Genomic DNA, 22082 nt, shown 5'->3' on the forward strand with positions numbered 1-22082 from the left:
AAAATTTTAATTAATGCTGAGTATATCTGATGTTAAAAGCCAAGACTGGTTAACATCCAAAAATAGCATCATATTCACTTGACTAAAAAGAAGTTATGATGCCTCCAGTAGTCTCACATGATCTCAAAACATTCTGTAATCTGACCCTTCTCTGACCTTCCAACTAATGTCTCAATGGCAATGGCAATAATTATTAACATTTATATAGAACTTAATATAGTATAGGCTTCCCTCATAGCTCAATCGGTAAATCATCTGCCTGCAATTCAGGAGACCCGGGTTCGATTCCTGGGTCAGGAAGATCCCCTGGAGAAGAAAATGGCCACCCACTCCAGTATTCTTGCCTGGAGAATCCCAGGGACAGAAGAGCCTGGCAGGCTACAGTCCACGGGTTCACAAGAGTCAGACACAACTTAGCGACTAAACCACCACCACATTATAAGCCAAGCACAATAACTCAAGTGAAGTTTCCATTATTATTTCTGATTTATAGATGAAGAAACTGAGACATAAGAGAATTTAGATGACTTGTCCACATCATGCAAATTATATGTGGTAGAGCCAGCCAGGATTCCAATTTGGAAAGTCTGGCTCCTCCCAGGGATGGGGGAGCCTGGTGGGCTGCCATCTATGGGGTCGCACAGAGTCGGACACAACTGAAGCGACTTAGCAGCAGCAGCAGAGCCAGGATTCCAGTTTGGAAAGTCTGGCTCCAGAGCCCATACTCTAAACAACTAAGCTATACTGCCTCTGAACAGTCTTGTAACCTCCTTCCTTGCCCACTCCCTCCTCCACTGAAATACAGATGTAGATTCTCAAGTTCCAACCCATTCCTCCTTCATGCCCACCTCCTTCCTTCCTCTCATCCCCACACCACACGTCCATACAAACACAAAGCTTTCCTGCCCCTGTATGCCTTTGTTCATCATTCAGCAACCCAGAGCACCCACCACCATCTCTCTTTTTTTGCTCTCCCCAAAGTCTTCCCAACCTTCCAAACCTCAGTGAAATTCATCCACTTCTAAGTTTTCTCCTTTTACCTACAACAGCACAAATCCCTCCCTTTTCTAGCCTTGTATAACTTTGTCTGGGCTTCCCAGGTGGCTCAGTGTTAAAGAATCCACTAGCCAATGCAAGGAGACTTGGGTTCAATCCTTGTGTCAGGAAGATCCCCCAGAGGATGAAATGGCAACCCACTCCAGTATTCTTGCCTAGGAGGGGTTGCAAAGAATTGGACACGACTGAGCAACTGAGCACGCACGCATATCTTTGTCTACCTCATACTTTATACCTAAGTATATAACCATGGTGGCGCTTAATCAGACTGCAAATTTTTGAGACCAGGGATTTAAGAAAAGATAAAGAAAGCAACAGAGAAGGAAATGGCAACCCACTCCAGTATTCTTGCCTGGAGAATTCCATGGACAGAGGAGCCTGGCAGGCTCCAGTCCATGGAGTTGCAAAGAGTCAGACAGGACTGAGAAACTAACACACACAAAGAAGGCAACTTAGTAAAAGATGGGAAACATGGATTAAATCCAGAAACAATCAGTTTTGCTGAGACCTCGATAATGACATGAATGAGAGAGGCCATCTCCCAAGTCACTTGTCTGTTTTCTTGCTTTTCATTTAGAGTTTAGTCTGAAAACTTGATATTCCTCATTTATCAGTCTGCTTGTTTTCATCTTGTTTTTTAAGGAAGTAAATGAATAAAATTTGTCTTTAAAGTCAGAGGTCCTGCTCACTATTCTGCAGAAAAAGTGTCAAAATACACTGAACAGCACAGATAAAAGAAGAGCATGGTAGGCTGAAGAAATTCATCTAGAAAATATAAGAAGAGCAAACAAATTTGTAATTAAATTTGTGTCTATATCAAATACCAAGAGGTGGTATTTGATAAAGTGAAGTTTCAAAAAAATTAAATGTTGTGGTTAAAAAAAAATTACAAATCTAGAGCTGGAAGTTGGAAGTAATATAATTTTCCATAATTTTAAATCATTCAGTGCTAAATATTTACAGAATAACAAAACTGAAAATATAAGCACTTAGATTTCATTAAAAATTTAAAGTTATGTAATTTGCTCTAGAGGGATGGAAAGCACTTACTTTCAATCCATGGTACAGTACTTTTCGGTATACATTGTTATAATTTTTCCTGTAAAGTCACACTAATGTTAACTACTACTTATTAGGTGTTTACTTTGTATGAAGCCCTTGACAAGCATTAACTCATTTAATTCTTACAACTCAGCCAGGTACATGTTATTATTCTTCTTTTACAAATGAGGAAAAAATGGTTAGAGAAGTTAATAGTACCAAATATAAACTTGTCCCTTGCCAAAGTTCATGCATGTTCTTATCCATTGTTCTATACTTTCTTCTTAGTCACACATTTGAATAATCCATTTGAAAGTGCTTTTTGACCAATGCTGTGCCATAATTATATTAAGGCAGGCCCATATCTTTCTTTCCTTTGAAAGTACTCTCAATAACTAGTACACATTAATTACTCAGTTGCTTAGTCGTGTCTAACTCTTTGTGACCCCATGGACTGTAGCCCACCAGGCTTCTCTGTCCATGGGATTTTCCAGGCAAGAATACTGGAGTGGGTTGCCATGTCCTTCTCCAGAGGATCTTCCTGACCCAGGGATCGAACCCATGTCTCCTGCATTGGCAGGTGGATTCTTTACCACTGTGCCACATGGGAAGCAGACCCATATCTTTTATTTCCTTTGAAACAACTGCCAACTACAAGTACATATTAATTACCTAAGTGAGAATTTTCTGGAGGTCAGGTTTTTTAAGAAAATTTTTACATGGAGATTTTTATTTAAAGCCTGTCTTTTAAAGAAACTGTAATCTGAAGCCTACTGAAAAAAGAGATTTCTAGGCCCAGATAGAATTTACTAGTGAAACTATCAAACATTTAAAAGAAGAAATAACATCAACTCTATCTCCTTCAAAAAATAGAAGGGGGGAACACTTCTCAAATCATAAGGCCAGCATAAACCTGAAACCAAAGCTAGATAAAAATAATACAAAAAGACAATTACAGACCATATCCCCTATGAATATAGATGTAAAAATCCTCAACAAAATATTAGCAAATCAGATTCAGCAGTATATGAAAGTTCACCACAACCAATAGGAGGGGTTCATCTTGAGGATGCAGATATGTTCAATATTAGAAAACCAAGCAATGTAATTGATCAAACTGACAGATGAAAAGATAAAAACTACATGATCTTATCAACAGGTCAGGGGAAAGCAAGTGGTAACATTCAACACTCATCCATTATAAAAACTCTGAGCAGGCATCCTCAACTCGATTAGGGACATCTTTGAAAAAAGCCAACTATTACCCTCCAATTTAAAAAAAAAAAAAAGGTCACTGCTCAATAAATATTGAATAATGAAGAAAATTGAAAAAATATATATCCTTGAAAAAAAATTTTTTTAAAGCTATAGTCAACATCATACTCAAATGTGAAAAGATTCAACAGTGAAAACCTGAATGCTAATATTGGAAACAAGGCAAGGGTGTACATTCTCACTACTCCTATTTAGTATCACACTGAAGATCCTAGCCAGTACAGTAAAATGAAGCAAACGGCACACAGGATGGAAGAAACAGGCTTTCCTCGTTGACAGTCAGCATAACTGTCTATGCAGAAAATCCCAAGGAATCTACCCAAATATATCTAGAACTTATCACTGAGTTTAATAAGGTCAGATACAAAGTCAATGTGCAAAAATCTATTTTATATTTACATATTATTCATATGCATTGGAAACCAACATTTTAAAAACATCATTTAAAATAAAGGCAGAAATAAAAGGTTTAATTGTAAATCTAACAAAATATACAAGATCTTATGATGAAAATTTTGAAGTGCTCATGAAAGAGCTCAGAGAGGACCTAAAGAAATGGGGAGACATCATATTCATGGATTGAAAGACATGTGTAAAGATGTCATCTATAGGTATAGTATAATTCTAAATCTGTAGTTATAGAGAAGCTGATTCTAGGATTTATATAGAAAGGCAATGTAACTAGAAGAGTAATAAAATTTTTTTAAAGAATAGAAATGGATGAATCATAATACCCAATATGAAGTCTTAATATAAAGTTGTGATAATCAAGACATACAGCATTGGCTACAGGATAGACATTCAGGTCACAGAACAGAATAGAAAGTCCAGGTATAGACTCATAGAAATATAGCCAGTTGATTTTTGACTAAGGTTCAAAGACAATTCAGTGAAGAAAGGATAGTCTTTTCAATCAATAGTGTTGAAAAAATTAAGACATCCATATGTGGGAGAAATAAACAGCCTCAACCTAAAGGTCATACTTTGTACATAAATGAACTCAAAATAGGTCATAGACCTAAATGTAAAATATAAAGCTATTAAACTTTCAAAAATAAACATAAGATAAAATCTTCATGAGCTAGGGTTAGGCAAAAGTTTCTTCTTCATGACACCAAAAGCATGATCTATAAAAGAAAAAAATTAACAAATTGGACTTGACAAAATTTAAAACATTTGCTCTGTGAAAGACATTGCTAAAAGACAAGTTACAAAATGGAAGGAAATGCTTGAAAATCAGGTATCTGACAAGTAACTTGTATTCAGAATATATATTTTAAAAATTCCTGAAACTTACTAAAAAAACAACAACCCAATTTTCAAAAATGGGTAAAAAGCTTGGACATTTCACTAAAGAGGCTATACAATGGCAAATAAGCTTTAAAAGGGCTTCCCTGATGATTCAGAGGATAAAGAATACACCTCCAATGCAGGAGACAGAGGAAATTCAGGTTCAATCCCTGGGTTGGGAAGATCCCCTGGAGAAGGAAATGGCACTCACTACAGTATTCTTGCCTTAAAAACCTGATTAACAGAGGAGTCTGGCAGGCTACAAATTAACCTGGCAGGTCACAAATTAACCATTAATACAAATTAAAACCACAATGAGATACTGCTGCTGCTGCTGCTAAGTCGCTTCAGTCGTGTCCAACTCTGTGCAACCCCAGAGATGGCAGCCCACCAGGCTCCCCTGTCCCTGGGATTCTCCAGGCAAGAACACTGGAGTGGGTTCCCATTTCCTTCTCCAATGCATGAAAGTGAAAAGTGAAAGTGAAGTCGCTCAGTCGTGTCCTACTCTTAGCGACCCCATGGACTGCAGCCTACAAGGCTCCTCTGTCCATGGGATTTTCCAGGCAAGAGTACTGGAGTGGGGTGCCATTGCCTTCTCCTAATGAGATACTACTACACAGCTATAAAAATGACGAAAAAAAATGACAATATCAGGTGCCAGAGAGCACGTGGAAGAATTTGAACCCACATTGCTATCAGAAATGCAAAATATACATAGCAACTCTGGAGAAACAGTTTGGTAGTTTCTTATAAAGTTAAACACTTACCCTGTGACCCAGCAATCCCTCTCTATTTATCAAAGGGAGATTAACAGTTATAGCTACAAAAAAAGCATGTACACATATGTTTTTGCTTCCCTGATGGCTCAGATGGTAAAGAATCTGCCTGTAATGTGGGAGACCTGGGTTTGATCCCTGGGATGGGAAGATCCCCTGGAGAAGAGAATGGCTACCCACTCCAGTATTCTTGCCTGGAGAATTTCATGGACAGAGGAGCCTGGTGGGCTATAGTCCATGGGGTCACAGAGTCACACATGACTGAGTGACTTTCACTCATATATCTAACACACATGTTTATAGAAATTCTATTCATACTCACTAAAATTGGAAACAACTCATATCTTTTTCACTGTGTAAATGGATGAACAGTAGTACAAAACTACTGGGGTGAAAATCTGTGTTTATGGACAGCACAAAGGAGGTTTTTAATTTTATTTTGTTTCCTTTTGCATGGGGAGAGAGGATGTCAGTGCTTAAAATGTTCTGTATTCTGATTATGGTGGTGATTACATGAATCTGTACATACATGTGTTCACATTTATAGAAATGCTCACTGGAAAAAGTCAGTTTTACCATATGATAATTTAAGAAGCCCTCTTAGTTGCTCAGCCGTGTCCAACTCTTTGCAACCTATTGGCCTGTAACCCACCAGGCTCCTCTGTCCATGGGATTTCCAAGGCAAAAATACTGGAGTAGGTTGCCATTTCCTTCTCCAGGGGATCTTCCCAACCCAGGGATAGAATCTGAGTCTGCTGTGTCTCCCGCATTGCAGGGGGATTCTTTACCTGCTGAGCCCTTGGAAAAGCCCTCTATTTTTAACACCAAATATCAATTTTACCTCAATGAAACTACTAAATCAGGACCCACTGGACAGAAGATAGAGAAAAATGACATTCTAAAGATATTTTAGGTACTTGAAAGAAACAGATTTGCTGTATCAAGCAGTAAAAAAAAAAAAAGTAAGTAGGATTGGTGAGGGCAGGTGTCTGGTTAATAAAATCATCATCTCAATCATCCAGATAGGCCATGAATGGAATTTTTTGGATCATTCCACAAGATCCCACTCACCTGTAAGTAAGAAAGACTCTTGAAGTGCATTAATCATTCCACAGCAATCAATTATATTTTTTGAAACACCAGGTGGCTCAGTAGTAAAGAGTCTGCCTACCAAGCAGGAAATGCAGGTTTGATACTTGGGTTGGGAAGATATCCTGGAGAAAGAAATGGCAACTGATGCCAGTGTTCTTAGAGAAGGAAATGGCAACCCACTCCAGTATTCTTGCCTGGAGAATTCCATAGACAGAGGAGCCTGGCAGGCTACGGTCCATGGGGTGGCAAAAGAGTCAGACATGACTTAATGACTAAACAACTACAGGAACACTTACTTCCAAAGCTCGTTTTGGTGATTTACCACTGTTTTCAAGCTGAAGGAGTTTCTGCAATTTCCTAACACACTATTCATAATCCCAAAGTAATTCCTTAAATACTAGAAGATGTCAAAATTGTTTTCTTTTCAAAATATCACCGCTGATGTGCAGCTAAGTAAAATCTCTTAAGTTTTTTAAATACTTAAGACAAATTTGCATTTATTATAGGAACAATTTAGTCTTTATCTTATGTATAAATATGTTTCCTCTGTGGTTGGAAAACTGAATTATAATTGTTTTCATTTGCAGTTTTTAGAGTTGTCAGTTCCAATTATATTAATTTAAAGCTACCTTTTGAGACTAGTTAAATAAACTATGGCACACGCATCTAATGGCATATTCCAAAACCATAATAAGGAATGAGAATTCTTTTAATGTACTGATATGAAATTACACCTAATACATATTAGATGTAAAAAAAGCAAACCAGAATAGTAGACTTAATACACTATAAATTGTGCAAAAATGGGGGAAAAGCTTGTATATATACACACACACACACATGCATGTGTATTTATAGTATTTGCTCAGACTGTTTCTGGAAGAATATAGAAGTGGAGAATTAAGTGTTCAGGAGTGAGAGTTGGAATATACCACTGATGACCATTTTATGTATTTTATATTTTGAACCCTGTAAATACATTGCTTATTACAAAAATAAATGTTATTCCCTCTTCTTTGCAAAGAATACCTGTGCATTTTATAAAAACTGCCTAGAAAAAGAAGAAACAATAATTTGATGTCTTTATTGGGGCCAAAAATTCTCACTCAATAGAAAAATGCTGAAGAATAGATTTCTCATAGTGATTCCAGTACTGAAAAGCTGGAATAAGGACCTTGGTTCTTATCTTCTTTGAAGAAGAAATTCAGCAAAGAGACCAAGATTATGAAAAAGATAAAAATTTTTATCAGCAGCAAAGTATGTTTGGAAAAAGCAAAATACGTATGAAAGAACACACAGGTGAGCTCAGAGTGAGTTGCAGCCAATGGGGTGGCTTAGATTGCTTACCTGGGGGCAGGTTTCCAGGTTATCTCTGGCCAGTCATCTCCACATTTGATCCTGGTGTGAGCATACATCTCTCAGCTAAGATGGATTCCTGCTGGCCTCTCCCTCCTTTTGTCCTTCCCCTAGACTAAGGGCCTTCTCTGTGCATGTGTTGGGTGGGGAAATTCACAAGAATGCACCCAAGTGGGGCCGATGCTCCTCCTGGTACCCCATCTTGAAGCATCGGCAGGAGGCCAGCTACAGCTGCTCAGCCTGGGGCCTCTCTACCTACTACCTCAATTGCATACATTTGTCTGATTTTTTTTCTTCACAAAAAGAATATCTAAAGTGTGTAAAATCCTTTGAATCGTATTTTGCTCTTCAAAATATTGGCTGAGGGTAGATAGCACTGGGAGCTGGCTAGAAATGCAGACTCCTTGTGACCTACCCCAGATCTACCAAATCAGAATCAGCATTTTAATTAAAGACCCTCCTAGGGGATTTATGTGCACCTTCAAGCGTGAAAAAATACAGCCAAAAGAAAGCTGGAGTTGGAGGAAGATGGTGCCAACAGCCCTACATTATTAGGCAAGTTGATAATATATCAAAATAGAGAAAGGTCAGTGAGCAGACTTTGTGAAATTTACAGAAGAACCAAAAGGAATCCTAGAAAGACCCAGAACCAAAGGTCAAAAAAGAAAATCCAAGCTCCTGGGTGTAAGTGTGTGTGTGTGTGTGTGCGCACGCGCGTGCTAGCATGCATGTGCTCAATCATGCAGTCGTGTCTGATTCTCTGAGGCCCCTGGACTGGAGCCCACCAAGCTCTTCTGCTCATGGAATTTTCCAGGCAAGAATGCTGGAGTGGGTTGCCATTTCTTACTCCAGGGAATCTTCCTAACCCAGGGATTGAACCCATGTCTCCTACATTGTCAGGTGGATTCTTTACCACTAGCACCACCTGGGAAACCCTGGATGTAAATATATAGTCTCCTTCATTTGAATAACCCAAGGTTCAAACAAAATCACCTTTGAAAACTCCTAAAGACATGTATCCATTAGCTGTTTCAAAAGTCAAACCAAAATAAACAAAATCACTTAGTTTAAGAGTAAGCCCATCTCCCTATCTTCCATCCAGTCTCCCTGCATATGGACTTTTCTCCATCCACCATTTCCCCAGCAGTAAGAACGATTGTCCTAACATAGAAGTCAATCTCCTGCAGTCACAGCCTTCAATGGTACCCCCTGTTACTCAGAGTAAGAAGCAGAGTCCTAAGGCAGACCTAGTTGGCTCTGTGCATAACTTGCCTCCCCCCAACCAGCACTTTAACTGCTCTTCTTGTCTGGCTTAGCTCCAGCCACCTGGCCTCCTTGCTATTCCCTGAACTTGTCAGCTTCCAGATCTTTGCACTTGTTCCTCTGCTTAGAATCCTCTTCCTTCAAAGAATCCAAGGCTCACTTCCGGTCTCTGTTGGAGCTTTATCTGACCACACTGCATGAAACACCCACTTCCCACTCCTCTGTCCCTCTCAATTTCCTTTATTTTCCCCATGGCAGTTACCATTTTTCACACTACATATTGCTTTGATTTTTGTTGGGTTTTTTTGCCCCTCTTTAGCATATAAGCCGCTCAAAGGCTGGAACTTTATTTCCAGAGTGCCTGAAAGAAAGACAGTTGTTGAATAAATGAATGAACAAACAAATGATCCTGTCTTAGCTCAGGCCGCTGTAACAAAATACCATAAACCATGTGGCTTAAACCACAGAAACCCATTTCTCACAGTTTTGGAAAATGGAAATCCAAGATCAAGGTGCTGGCTGATTTGGTTTCTGGTGACAATGCTCATTTCATGCAAAGATGGGCTCAATAAAGGACAGAAATGGTACGGACCTAACAGAAGCAGAAGACATTAAGAAGGGGTGGCAAGAATACACAGAAGAACTGTACAAAAAAGATCTTCATGACCCAGATAATCACAATGGTGTGATCACTCACCTAGAGCCAGACATCCTGAATGTGAAGTCAAGTGGACCTTAGGAAGAATCACTATGAACAAAGCTAGTGGAGGCGATGGAATTCCAGTGGAGCTATTCCAAATCCTGAAAGATGATGCTATGAAAGTGCTACACTCAATATGCCAGCAAATTTGGAAAACTCAGCAGTGTTCACAGGACTGGAAAAGGTCAGTTTTCATTCCAATCCCAAAGAAAGGAGATGCCAAAGAATGCTCAAACTACCGCACAATTGCACTCATCTCACATGCTAGTAAAGTAATGCTCAAAATTCTCCAATCCAGGCTTCAGCAGTACGTGAACCCTGAACTTCCAGATGTTCAAGCTGGTTTTAGAAAAGGGAGAGGAACCAGAGATCAAATTGCCAACATCCGCTGGATCATGGAAAAAGCAAGAGAGTTCCAGAAAAACATCTATTTCTGCTTTATTGACTATGCCAAAACCTTTGACTGTGTGGATCACAATAGACTGTGGAAAATTCTGAAAGAGATGGGAATACCAGACCACCTGACCTGCCTCTTGAGAAATTTGTATGCAGGTCAGGAAGCAACAGTTAGAACTGGACATGGAACAACAGACTGGTTACAAATAGGAAAAGGAGTACGTCAAGGCTGTATATTGTCACACTGCTTATTTAACTTATACACAGAGTACATCATGAGAAATGTTTGGCTGGAAGAAGCACAAGCTGGAACCAAGAATGCCAGGAGAAATATCAATAACCTCAGATATGCAGATGACACCGCCCTTATGGCAGAAAGTGAAGAGGAACTAAAAAGCCTCTTGATGAAAGTGAAAGAGGAGAGTGAAAAAGTTGGCTTAAAGCTCAACATTCAGAAAACGAAGATCATGGCATCTGATCTCATCACTTCATGGGAAATAGATGGGGAAACAGTGTCAGACTTTATTTTTTGGGGCTCCAAAATCACTACAGATGGTGATTGCAGCCGTGAAATTAAAAGATGCTTGCTCCTTAAAAGGAAAGTTATGACCAACCTAGTTAGCATATTTAAAAGCAGAGATATTACTTTGCCAACAAAGGTCCGTCTAGTCAAGGCTATGGTTTTTCCAGTGGTCATGTATGGATGTGAGAGTTGGACTATGAAGAAAGCTGAGGGCCAAAGAATTGATGCTTTTGAACTGTGGTGTTGGAGAAGACTCTTGAGAGTCCCTTGGACAGCAAGGAGATCCAACCAGTCCATCCTAAAGGAGATCAGTCCTGGGTGTTCATTGGAAGGACTGATGCTGAGGCTGAAACTCCAATACTTTGGCCACCTCATGCGAAGAGTTGACTCATTGGAAAAGACCCTGATGCTGGGAGGGATTGGGGGCAGGAGGAGAAGGGGACGACAGAGGATGAGATGGCTGGATGGCATCACTGACTCAATGCACATGAGTTTGAGTGAACTCCGGGAGTTGGTGATGGACAGGGAGGCCTGGAGTGCTGTGATTCATGGGGTTGCAAAGAATCAGACACAACTGAGCAACTCAACTGAACTGATGACCATCTTTCTGGCTCATAGGTGGCCACCTTTTTGCTGTGTCTTCTCTTCGCATAGCCTTTCCTCAGTATGTGAGCATGGAGACATCTTCCCCTCTCTCCTTTCTTGCTTCCTTCCTTCCTTTTTATCTTTTCTCTCTCTTTCTCCCACTCTCTCTTCTTATAAAATCACTAATCCTGTTGGATTAGGATTCTACCCTAATGACCTCACTCACCCTTCATTTCAGTCGCTCAGTTGCATTCGACTTTTTGTGACCCCCATGGACTGCAGCACGCCAGGCTTCCCTGTCCATCACCAACTCCCAGAGCTTGCTCAAACTCATGTCCATTGAGTTGCAGATGCCATCCAAACATCTCATCCTCTGTTGTCCTCTTCTCCTCCTGCCTTCAATCTTTCCCAGCATCAGGGTCTTTTCCAATGAATCAGCTCTTTGCATTAGGTGACCAAAGTATTGGAGCTTCAATTTCAGCATCAGTCCTTCCAATTAATATTCAGGACTGATTTCCTTTAGGATTGACTAGTTTGATCTCCTTACAGTCCAAGGGACTCTCAACAGTCTTCTCCAACACCACAGTTCAAAAGCATCAATTCTTTGGCCCTCAGCTTTCTTTATGGTTCAGCTCTCATATCTATACACAGCTATTGGAAAAACCATAGCTTTGACTATATGGACTTTTGTCAGCAAAGGAACATCTCTGCTTTTAACCTTAACGTTCAACCTTAATTACCTCTTAAAGCTATATCTCCAAATAGTCACATAGGAGGTTAGGGTTTCAACACATGAATTTCAGAAGGACCCAATTAATTCAGTCCTCAGCAGATCCCACAAAGAATTCCACTCCCACGATCATCAAAGAAATTGCCCTCTTAGCCTACATGTCCTTTGGAATTCTTATCCCAATCAAGACTGTGCTTGCTCTTTGCACACGTGTGTGCAAAGTTGCTTCAGCTATGTCTGACTCTTTGTGACCCCATGCACTGTAGCCCACCAGGCTCCTCTGTCCATGGGATTCTCTACGCAAGAATATTGGAGTGGGTTGCCATTCCTTTCTCCAGAGGATCTTTCTGACCCAGAGATTGAACCTGTGTCTCTTAGGTCTCCTGCACTAGAAGGTGGGTCCTTTACCACTAGCACCACCTGGGAAGCCCCGTGCTTACTCTTTATTTAAACATAATTTTCCTGAACAAAAATGCTGCAGCCAGGGGGTGTCGCTTGGTTTGATTTTCCCTGGGAATGTGTAGCAGTGACTCTGGACTTGGGAGACGCAGGGGCTTGGCCTTGGCCTAGGTCTCCCACAGTTAGCAATCACATGTCCTTCAGTACGTATTTTTAAATATTGTGAAAAAGGTTCAGGGTGGTTTTGGTAGTTACTTCTCAGTCCCTTGTCTTCCTTGACTTGGAACTTCTTGAAATGTTACTTTATAAAATATAAGGTGACTGTAGGTGCTCTGAAATGCTGTGTGTCCACACCATAGAGAAGTGCAGAAATCTTTCCTGTTTGCCAATTACTCCTGAAGTTGTGTAAGTATTAGGAACAACTTATAAAAGAAATACATTAAAGCAAACCTTACCTCTCATCTAGAACTGTAAATCTCCTTACTGTACGAATTGCCTTTCAACCCTGGTCATTAAAATCATTTATGGACAGTTTTCACAGTTTCAATGTACAGATGCCTGCACTAACAAAGATTCTTTCCTTGACCAAAGTCCAGTCAGGCTCTTCTGATGCCTGTTCTTAACCAGACTCTCGGCATAAATGATTTGCTCTCTCCCACCCCTTAAACCTCATATTCTAGAGAACTGAAGAAACACTACACTAGTTTCTAAAAACTCAAGGCTGTGTCCTCTTAAATTCCTTCCTGAGCAAGCTCAGGGCTGCCAGGACAATTTACTGTTTGTTCCAACTCAAACTGGTGATAGGCAGATAGACTCCCTAAACTCCTTCTTAGAGCAGTTACTTTAGGAAAAATGTTAGTTGCTCAATCGTGTCTGACTCTTTGTGACCCCATGGACTGTAGCCTGCTAGGCTCCTCTGTCCATGGAATTCTCCAGGCAAGAATATTAGAGTGGGTTGGTTGCCATCCCCTTTTCCATGAGATCTTCTTGACCCAAGAATTGAACCCAGGTCTCCTGAATTGCAGGCCGATTCTTTATCATCTGAGTCACCAGGGAACCCCAACTTTAGGAAGCTTGCAATTATAAATCCTCTCACTCCCACTTTGAGCCATTAATCTCTACCACCCAGAATTATTTTCTCAAGAATCTCAAGTAAAAAAAAAAAGTTGTGGGTGGGAGGATGAGGACGGGAAAAAAGGAATCTCAAGAATCTTTCTTTGAAATGTAAACTTTTAAGGAGCTACCTTTCAATCTGGCTCCCAGCCCTTTAGGGAGAGTAAGGGCTGAACTTTGGTGGGTTCAGGGCATCAACTTGCACCACTGCCTCCTGTTTTTTTTAAGACTTTTTTTTTTAATGTGGACCATTTTTCAAGTCTCTATTGAATGTGTTGGGCTTCCCTGGAGTTGCAGTGGTAAAGAACCTGCCTGCCAATGCAAGAGACACAGAAGACTCAGGTTTGATCCCTGGGTTGGGAAGATCCCCTGCAGCAGGAAACAGCAACCCACTCCAGTAATCTTGCCTGGAAAATTCCATGGACAGAGAAGCCTGGTGGGCTACAGTCCATGGGGTCACACAGAGTCAGACTTGATTTAGCCACTAAACAACAACAATTGGATTTGTTACAATATTGCTGGTTTTTCACTCTATATATTTTGTTTTTTTTGGCCATCAGGCATATGGGACCTGAGCTCCTCGACCAGGGATTGAACCAGTACCTCTGGCATTGGAAGGCGAAGTCTTAACCACTAGGCCACCAGGGATGTCCCAACCTCCTGTTGTAAAGCTAAGAGAAGTTTGCTTCTCCCCTGGGTAAGCACCAATTAACAAACCCAAATGGCCTAGTCACGTGGACCCTTAATGCCACTTGATTCCTCTCCCTATGATACCCTATCTTTAAGAAGTCTCTTAGGTTGTTTCCATGTTTTGCCTATTGTAAACAGTGCTGCAATGAACACTGGGATAAAGAAGATGTGGTACATATATGCAATGGAATATCACTCAGCCATTAAAAAGAAAGAAAGAATGGTACTGCCATTTGCAGCAACATGGATGGACCTAGAGAGTGTGATACTAAGTGAAGTCAGTCAGTCAGAGAAGGAGAAATATCACAGGGCACCCCTTATGTGTGAAATCTAAAAAGAAATGATACAAATGAACTTACAAAACAGAAAGAGATTCACAGACTTAGAAGATGAATTTATGGTTGTCAGGGGGAAGGGATAGCTGGGAAAGTCACCTACACACTGCTATATTTAAAATGGATAACCAACAAAGACCTATTGTGTAGCACATAACTGTTCTCAGTGTGCCAGCCTGGATGGGAGTCTGGGGGAGAATGAATACATGTATATGGATAGCTGAGTCCCTTCACTGTTCACCTAAGGCTACCACAACATTGTCAATCGGCTACACCCCAGTACAAAATAAATACATACCAAAAAAAAAAAGTCTCTTGCCTTTAGTTTCAACAAAGTTGATTTCCATTCACGCTGGACCCTCTTCCCTGTTACAGCTGTTATTACTGAATAAACTCTATCCTTACTGCTTTAACTGGTATATAGATTTGTCTTTGACAAGAGTTACCCCTGAGATTCTATTTCTGTGGATCTAAGGTGGGGCCTAGGAATCAGGATTTTATAAACCCTCTAAGAAGAATCTTCTGATGCAAGACAGGATTGCAAATAGCTGCTGCTAAAGGACAGCAGCTCTCAAAGTGGGGCCCCTGGACCGACAGCAGCAGCATCACCTGGGAACCTGTTAGAGAGGCAGGTTCTCTGGCCCTGCTCCAAATCTGCTGAATCCGAGACTCCGAGGTTTGCTGCTGTTTTACTCACTAAGTAGTGTCCGACTCTTTTGTGACCCTATGGACTCTAGCCCACCAGCCTTCTCTGTCTATGGGATTTCCCAGGCAAGAATGCTGGATTGGGTTGCCATTTCCCTCTCCAGGGTTCTTTCTGGCCCAGGGATGGAACTTGTGTTTTCTTCATTGGCAGACAGGCTTTTTACCATTGAGCCAACAAGGAAGTCTAATTCTGAGAGTAAGGCCCAGCTGTGTGTTAACAAGATCCTGTAGTGATTCTGATGGTTTGAGCACTACTGCTGTAGGGGGTTAAATTTGCTCCATGAAATATAATTAGGACTTGGTTAGTTAACCGTGACTTGGAATCTAGTTATGTTAATAAACATTAGCCTGAAGAATACGGCTGCAAACTTTCCTACTCCTGTTCCACTCCTTCCCCTTGCTTTTCTCCATTTTTCTTTTTCCTTCTAAAATGAAAGCTAGAAGGATCCTGGTCCACCAACACTCTTGGAAACCATTCATTTTTGAAATTGTAACACAATTGCTAAATGACAAAATTGGCCATTGGCAAGGGTGAGTAGAATCTAGAGTTCATAAAATGGACTCTCATTTTCCTTTCCTTTAAAAATTCCTCCATATTCTAAAATGTGCCCAGGGCTAACATGTGTATAACTGGTTATATATTTCAGAGAGAAAGACTGGGGAAGAAAGATGGTAGTATTCGTATGTGATTGCCTTTCCTTTCTGCTTTTATAGTTGAAGATTAAGTATGTGTTGTTCCAGAGAATTCAGCACCAGGTCTTCGTCAGCCTCCCCCTTCTGACCACAGAGATCAGGGGACATGGATGCTAGGATAATCATGCCTTCCTGATGGAGAAGAGGAGGTCACTGAGAGAGTGTAGAGGGAAAAAAGCAAAATGACTGTTTTTTCCTACTTTCTGCTCTAGCCAGCAACAGACAGTTATGGCTCTTTTAATTCATTCCTTCTCGCAAGTGGAAAAACACATTCCACAAAAAGAAGTCTCTGTTTCTGGAAACACTTGTTTTAGGAAAAAAAAAAAGTCTGGTATGAGGAAGCTTTATTTTTGGGGAAATATATTCTCTTTTTTATTTCTAATTTAAATATTTATGTAGTTTTGCAAAATACATGATATGGTAAAATAAATGAAAAAATATTTACTTTTACACACATACACACAAAGAGAGAAAGAGGAAGAGAAAATGTTCAAAGCATAGAATTTAACCCTGAACTTTGGAAACAAACAGATTTTGACAAAAGAGCTATCTCTTTGTGTTGCTTATGTTAGAATTTTTATTTTGTAAATATGTACTTGTTTCTAGGGTCTTGCCTCACTTAGCGGCAAATGAACAAAATAATTTGGGGAGATGCCATTCCTGAAAGGCATCTACAAATTGTTTCTTCTAAGAATGATCAGACCCCCTTGCTCTTCAAATGATGGAAAATGTTTGTGTGAAACTGACATGTTAATAGTTTTCATTTATATCGGTGCTGCTTTTAATTGGCTTTGAATCTCTTTAATTTCCCAGGTGGCACAGTGGTAAAGAATCTGCCTGCCAATTCTGGAGACACAGGAGATGTGGGTTCAATCCCTGGGTCAGGAAGATCTACTGGAGAAGGAAATGACAACCCACTCTGGTATTCTTGCCTGGAAAATCCCATAGACAGAGGAGTCTGGTGGGCTATAGTCTATGGGGTCACAAAGAGAATCTCTTTAGTAACTGCATGCAGAGTCTCAAATCTGGTTTGTACTTCCATTGCTTTTATTTCTCTGAATATTAGAGCCAACAGGTTAAACCAGTCTCCCAGAATCTGTCATCCCCAATCCCCTCTTCCCCAACATGTTTTATAAGAGAATAGTAAGTTCAGCTGGTAGGGGTGGGAGTGGTCTCTGCTTGGTTATTGAAGTTAATTATGCTGCGACGGACCGCGCAGAAGCGTGGCCGAGAGGAGCTACCCCACGCCCGAGGTCAGGGAGGGCAGCCGAGAGGAGCTACCCCATGTCCAAAGGAGTGGCGGCCATGGCTGTGCGGGCGCAGGAGGGCCGGGAGGAGCTACTCCACGTTCAAGGTCAGGAGGGGTGGCCCTGAGGAGATACCCCTCGTTCAAGGTAAGGAGCAGCAGCTGTGCTTTGCTGGAGCAGCCGTGAAGGGATACCCCACGTCCAAGGTAAGAGAAACCCAAGTAAGACTGTAGGTGTTGCGAGAGAGCATCAGAGGACAGACACATTGAAAGCATATTCACAGAAAACTAGTCAATCTGATCACACTAGGACCACAGCCTTGACTAACTCAATGAAACTAAGCCATGCCCTGTGGGGCCACCCAAGACAGGCGGGTATGGTGGAGAGGTCTGACACAATGTGGTCCCCTGGAGAAGGGAATGGCAAGCCACTTCAGTGTTCTTGCCTTGAGAACCCCATGAACAGTATGAAAAGGCAAAATGATAGGATACTGAAAGAGGAACTCCCCAGGTGGGTAGGTGCCCAATATGCTACTGGAGATCAGTGGAGAAATAACTCCAGAAAGAATGAAGGGATGGAGCCAAAGCAAAAACAATACCCAGCTGTGGATGTGACTGGGTGACAGAAGCAAGGTCCGATGCTGTAAAGAGCAATATTGCATAGGAACCTGGAATGACAAGTCCATGAAACAAGGCAAATTGGAAGTGGTCAAACAGGAGATGGCAAGAATGAACATCGACATTCTAGGAATCAGTGAACTAAAATGGACTGGAATGGGTGAATTTAACTCAGATGACCATTATATCTGCTACTCTGGGCAGGAATTTCTTAGAAGAAATGGAGTAGCCATCATGGTCAACAAGAGTCCGAAATAGAGTACTTGGATGCAATCTCAAAAATGACAGAATGATCTCTATTCGTTTCCAAGGCAAACCATTCAATATCACGGTAATCCAAGCCTATGCCCCAACCAGTAACACTGAAGTAGCTGAAGTTGAACGGTTCTATGAAGACCTACAAGACCTTTTAGAACTAACACACCAAAAAGATATCCTTTGCATTATAGGGGACTGGAGTGCAAAAGTAGGAAATCAAGAAACAGCTGGAGTAACAGGCAAATTTGGCCTTGGAGTATGGAATGAAGCAGGGCAAAGGCTAATAGAGTTTTGCCAAGAGAACGCCACTGGTCATAGCAAACACCCTCTTCCAACAACACAAGAGAAGACTCTATACATGGACATCACCAGATGGTCAACACTGAAATCAGATTGATTATATCCTTTGCAGCCAAAGATGGAGAAGCTCTATACAGTCAACAAACACAAGACCGGCAGCTGACTGTGGCTCAGATCATGAACTCCTTATTGCCAAATTCAGACTTAAATTGAAGAAAGTGGGGAAAACCACTAGACCATTCAGGATTGCTCTAAATCAAATCCCTTATGACTGTACAGTGGAAGCGAGAAATAGAATTAAGGGACTAGATCTGATAGACAGAATGCCTGATGACCTATGGTCGGAGGTTCGTGACACTGTACAGGAGACAGGGATCAAGACCATCCCCATGGAAAAGAAATGCAAATAAGCAAAATGGCTGTCTGGGGAGGCCTTACAAATAGCTGTGAAAAGAAGAGAAGCCAAAAAAAAAAGGAGAAAAGGAAAGATATAAGCATCTGAATGCAGAGTTCCAAAGAATGGCAAGGAGAGATAAGAAAGGCTTCCTCAGTGATCAATGCAAAGAAATAGAGGAAAACAACAGAATAGGAAATACTAGAGGTCTCTTCAAGAAAATTAGAGATACCAAGGGAACACTTCGTGCAAAGATGGGCTCGATAAAGGACAGAAATGGTATGGACCTAACAGAAGCAGAAGATATTAAGAAGAGGTGGCAAGAATACACAGAAGAACTGTACAAAAAAGATCTTCATGACCCAGATAATCACGATGGTGTGATCAGTGACCGAGAGCCAGACATCCTGGAATGTGAAGTCAAGTGGGCCTTAGGAAGCATCACTACGGACAAAGCTAGTGGAGGTGATGGAGTTCCAGTTGAGCTATTTCAAATCCTGAAAGGTGATACTGTGAAAGTGCTGCACTCAATATGCCAGCAAATTTGGAAAATTCAGCAGTGGCCACAGGACTGGAAAAGGTCAGTTTTCATTCCAATCCCAAAGAAAGGCGATGCCAAAGAATGCTCAAACTACCACACAATTGCACTCATCTCACATGCTAGAAAAGTAATGCTCAAAATTCTCCAAGTAGGCTTCAGCAATATGTGAACCGTGAACTTCCAGATGTTCAAGCTGGATTTAGAAAAGGGAGAGGAACCAGAGATCAAATTGCCAACATCTGCTAGATCATGGAAAAAGCAAGAGAGTTCCAGAAAAACATCTATTTTGGCTTTATTGACTATGCCAAAGCCTTTGACTGTGTGGATCACAATAAACTGTGGAAAATTCTTCAAGAGATGGTGATACCAGACCACCTGACCTGCCTCTTGAGAAATCTGTATACAGGTCAGGAAGCAACAGTTAGAACTGGACATGGAACAACAGACTGGTTACAAATAGGAAAAGGAGTACATCAAGGCTGTATATTGTCACCCTGCTTATTTAACTCATATGCAGAGTACATCATGAGAAACGCTGGACTGGAGGAAGCACAAGCTGGAATCAAGATTGTCGGGAGAAATATCAATAACCTCAGATATGCAGATGACACCACCCTTATGGCAGAGAGTGAAGGGGAACTAAAAAGCCTCTTGATGAAAGTGAAAGAGGAGAGTGAAAAAGTTGGCTTAAAGCTCAACATTAAGAAAACTAAGATCATGGCATCTGGTCCCATCACTTCATGGGAAATAGATGGGGAAACAGTGGAAACAGTGTCAGACTTTATTTTTTTGGGCTCCCAAATCACTGCAGATGGTGATTGCAGCCATGAAATCAAAAGACGCTTACTCCTTGGAAGGAAAGTTATGACCAACCTAGATAGCGTATTAAAAAGCAGAGATATTACTTTGCTAACAAAGGACCATCTAGTCAAGGTTTTTCCAGTGGTCGTGTATGGATGTGAGAGTTGGACTGTGAAGAAAGCTGAGCACCAAAGAATTGATGCTTTTGAACTGTCGTGCTGGAGAAGACTCTTGAGAGTTCCTTGAACTGCAAGGAGATCAGTACTGGCTGTTCATTGGAAGGACTGATACTAAAGCTGAAACTCCAATACTTTGGCCACCTCATGTGAAGAGTTGACTCATTGGAAAAGACCCTGATGCTGGGAGGGATGGGGGCAGAAGGAGAAGGGGTTGACAGAGGATGAGATGGCTGGATGGCATCACCGACTCGATGGACATGAGTTTGAGTGAACTCCGGGAGTTGGTGATGGACAGGGAGGCCTGGTGTGCTGCGATTCATGGGGTCACAAAAAATTGGACACGACTGAGGGACTGAACTTAACTGACTGAATTCCCTATACTTCCTCCAGTGATGTTATCTCTGACTCCACCTTGAAATCCTAGAGCCATTTCTCCAAGGTTCATTTCTCCACTTCATTAAGCAGCAGGTCTTACTAACTCAAGGCTTTACACGAAACAGTAGCAGCAAGCAATCGTTTTAGTACCATTTCCTGACTCCAGTGTGTGACACATTGATGAACTTTCTACATTAATTGGCAGTGGTAGCACAGAGGGAAAATTCTAACCTTTTTGAAACCTTGTGACTCTCTCAAAGTTCATGGTTAGGAGAAGAAACTGGAGAAGAAACCCCTGATCTATAAATATATTTGTGTTTTCTTTGTACACATGTATCACCAGTGGGGTCCAAAGGGAGAATGCAAATATGTAAAATGGTAGCTAATTATGAAGCAGTGTAAAATCAATGATAATACTTATGCCTTGAGCTATGGGAACAAAGAGGAAAGAGAAACCCACTGAAGGGAGATTTTATGCAGCCACAGGCAATAGTGGACTGATCCCAGGTTTGAATAAACACACTGTCAGATGAGAAAGCAACACTCAGATGGAACGGATCCAATAATATACTGGATATCAAAGTCCTTGGCACACGGTTTAACTTACTGTTGCAAGAAGCCGTTGGCATTGGAGTTGAGCAGCTCCGAAGGATAAAATAATTTTTGAATAGGGAGAAGGATATTCCAAGCTGAAGGAACAGCCTGGAGACAGAGGACTGAATGTGTGGGGCTCAGGTGTGAGGGCTTGAGAGGTTGATGATGCCTGGAGAGAGAAGACAGGACACGGAAAGTTATCTTAGACAAAGCTTTTGTAACGTGCTGTGGGGCTGAGAGACAATGAAGAAAAAGCTAGTTACCCTGCCTCTCCCTTCAGCCATCTCATTAGCTTCCCTCTGGTCCTCCTGACCTGGCCAGAAATTACCAAAGGAAAGTAAGGACATCAACATGTTGCCACAAACAAGGCTATCTTGGAGGTGCCTTTTCAGTGTCCTAATTAAGGAATTATGAAATAGTCCATCATCTCTGCTATCCCCTCTCCTGCCAGTGCCTTCACCCCGTGCCATCACCTCCTCCTCTGTCCCAAGAGCATCGACTCCACCCCTGGCCATGACTGACAACCTCCTCCCCCAGCAGCTCTGACTGCTGGAAGCACCACCAGCCACCGGGCACAAAGCTCAGGCACTGGAAAGAGGTCAGAAAGCGGCTGCACACTGGCCTGTGCAGAGAGAATGTTACATTCTGTCCTTTAAAGAAGTCTGTTAAAAAGATACACCTGATGGATCCAGATAGTGCCTGATACCCAACAGGTCCTCGATAAATGTCTAATAAATTGAGTTTTATTTGTTTATGAG

At 41.3% G+C, this 22082-nt stretch overlaps 1 protein-coding gene across 1 annotated transcript in view; it reads right to left on the reverse strand.

Moving 5' to 3' along the window:
* ARFGEF1 (ADP ribosylation factor guanine nucleotide exchange factor 1) overlaps positions 1 to 22082 on the reverse strand; it is a 162239-nt gene that overhangs the window by 137498 nt on the left and 2659 nt on the right. The window contains exon 2 of the mRNA XM_055546164.1: positions 21338 to 21493. Within this exon, the coding sequence (XP_055402139.1) occupies positions 21338 to 21359 (22 nt within the window). The 5' untranslated portion in view covers positions 21360 to 21493. The remainder of the gene's footprint in view (positions 1 to 21337; positions 21494 to 22082) is intronic.

Source organism: Bubalus kerabau, chromosome 14, assembly GCF_029407905.1.
Source record: "Bubalus kerabau isolate K-KA32 ecotype Philippines breed swamp buffalo chromosome 14, PCC_UOA_SB_1v2, whole genome shotgun sequence".
Classification (NCBI taxonomy): Eukaryota; Metazoa; Chordata; class Mammalia; order Artiodactyla; family Bovidae; genus Bubalus; species Bubalus kerabau.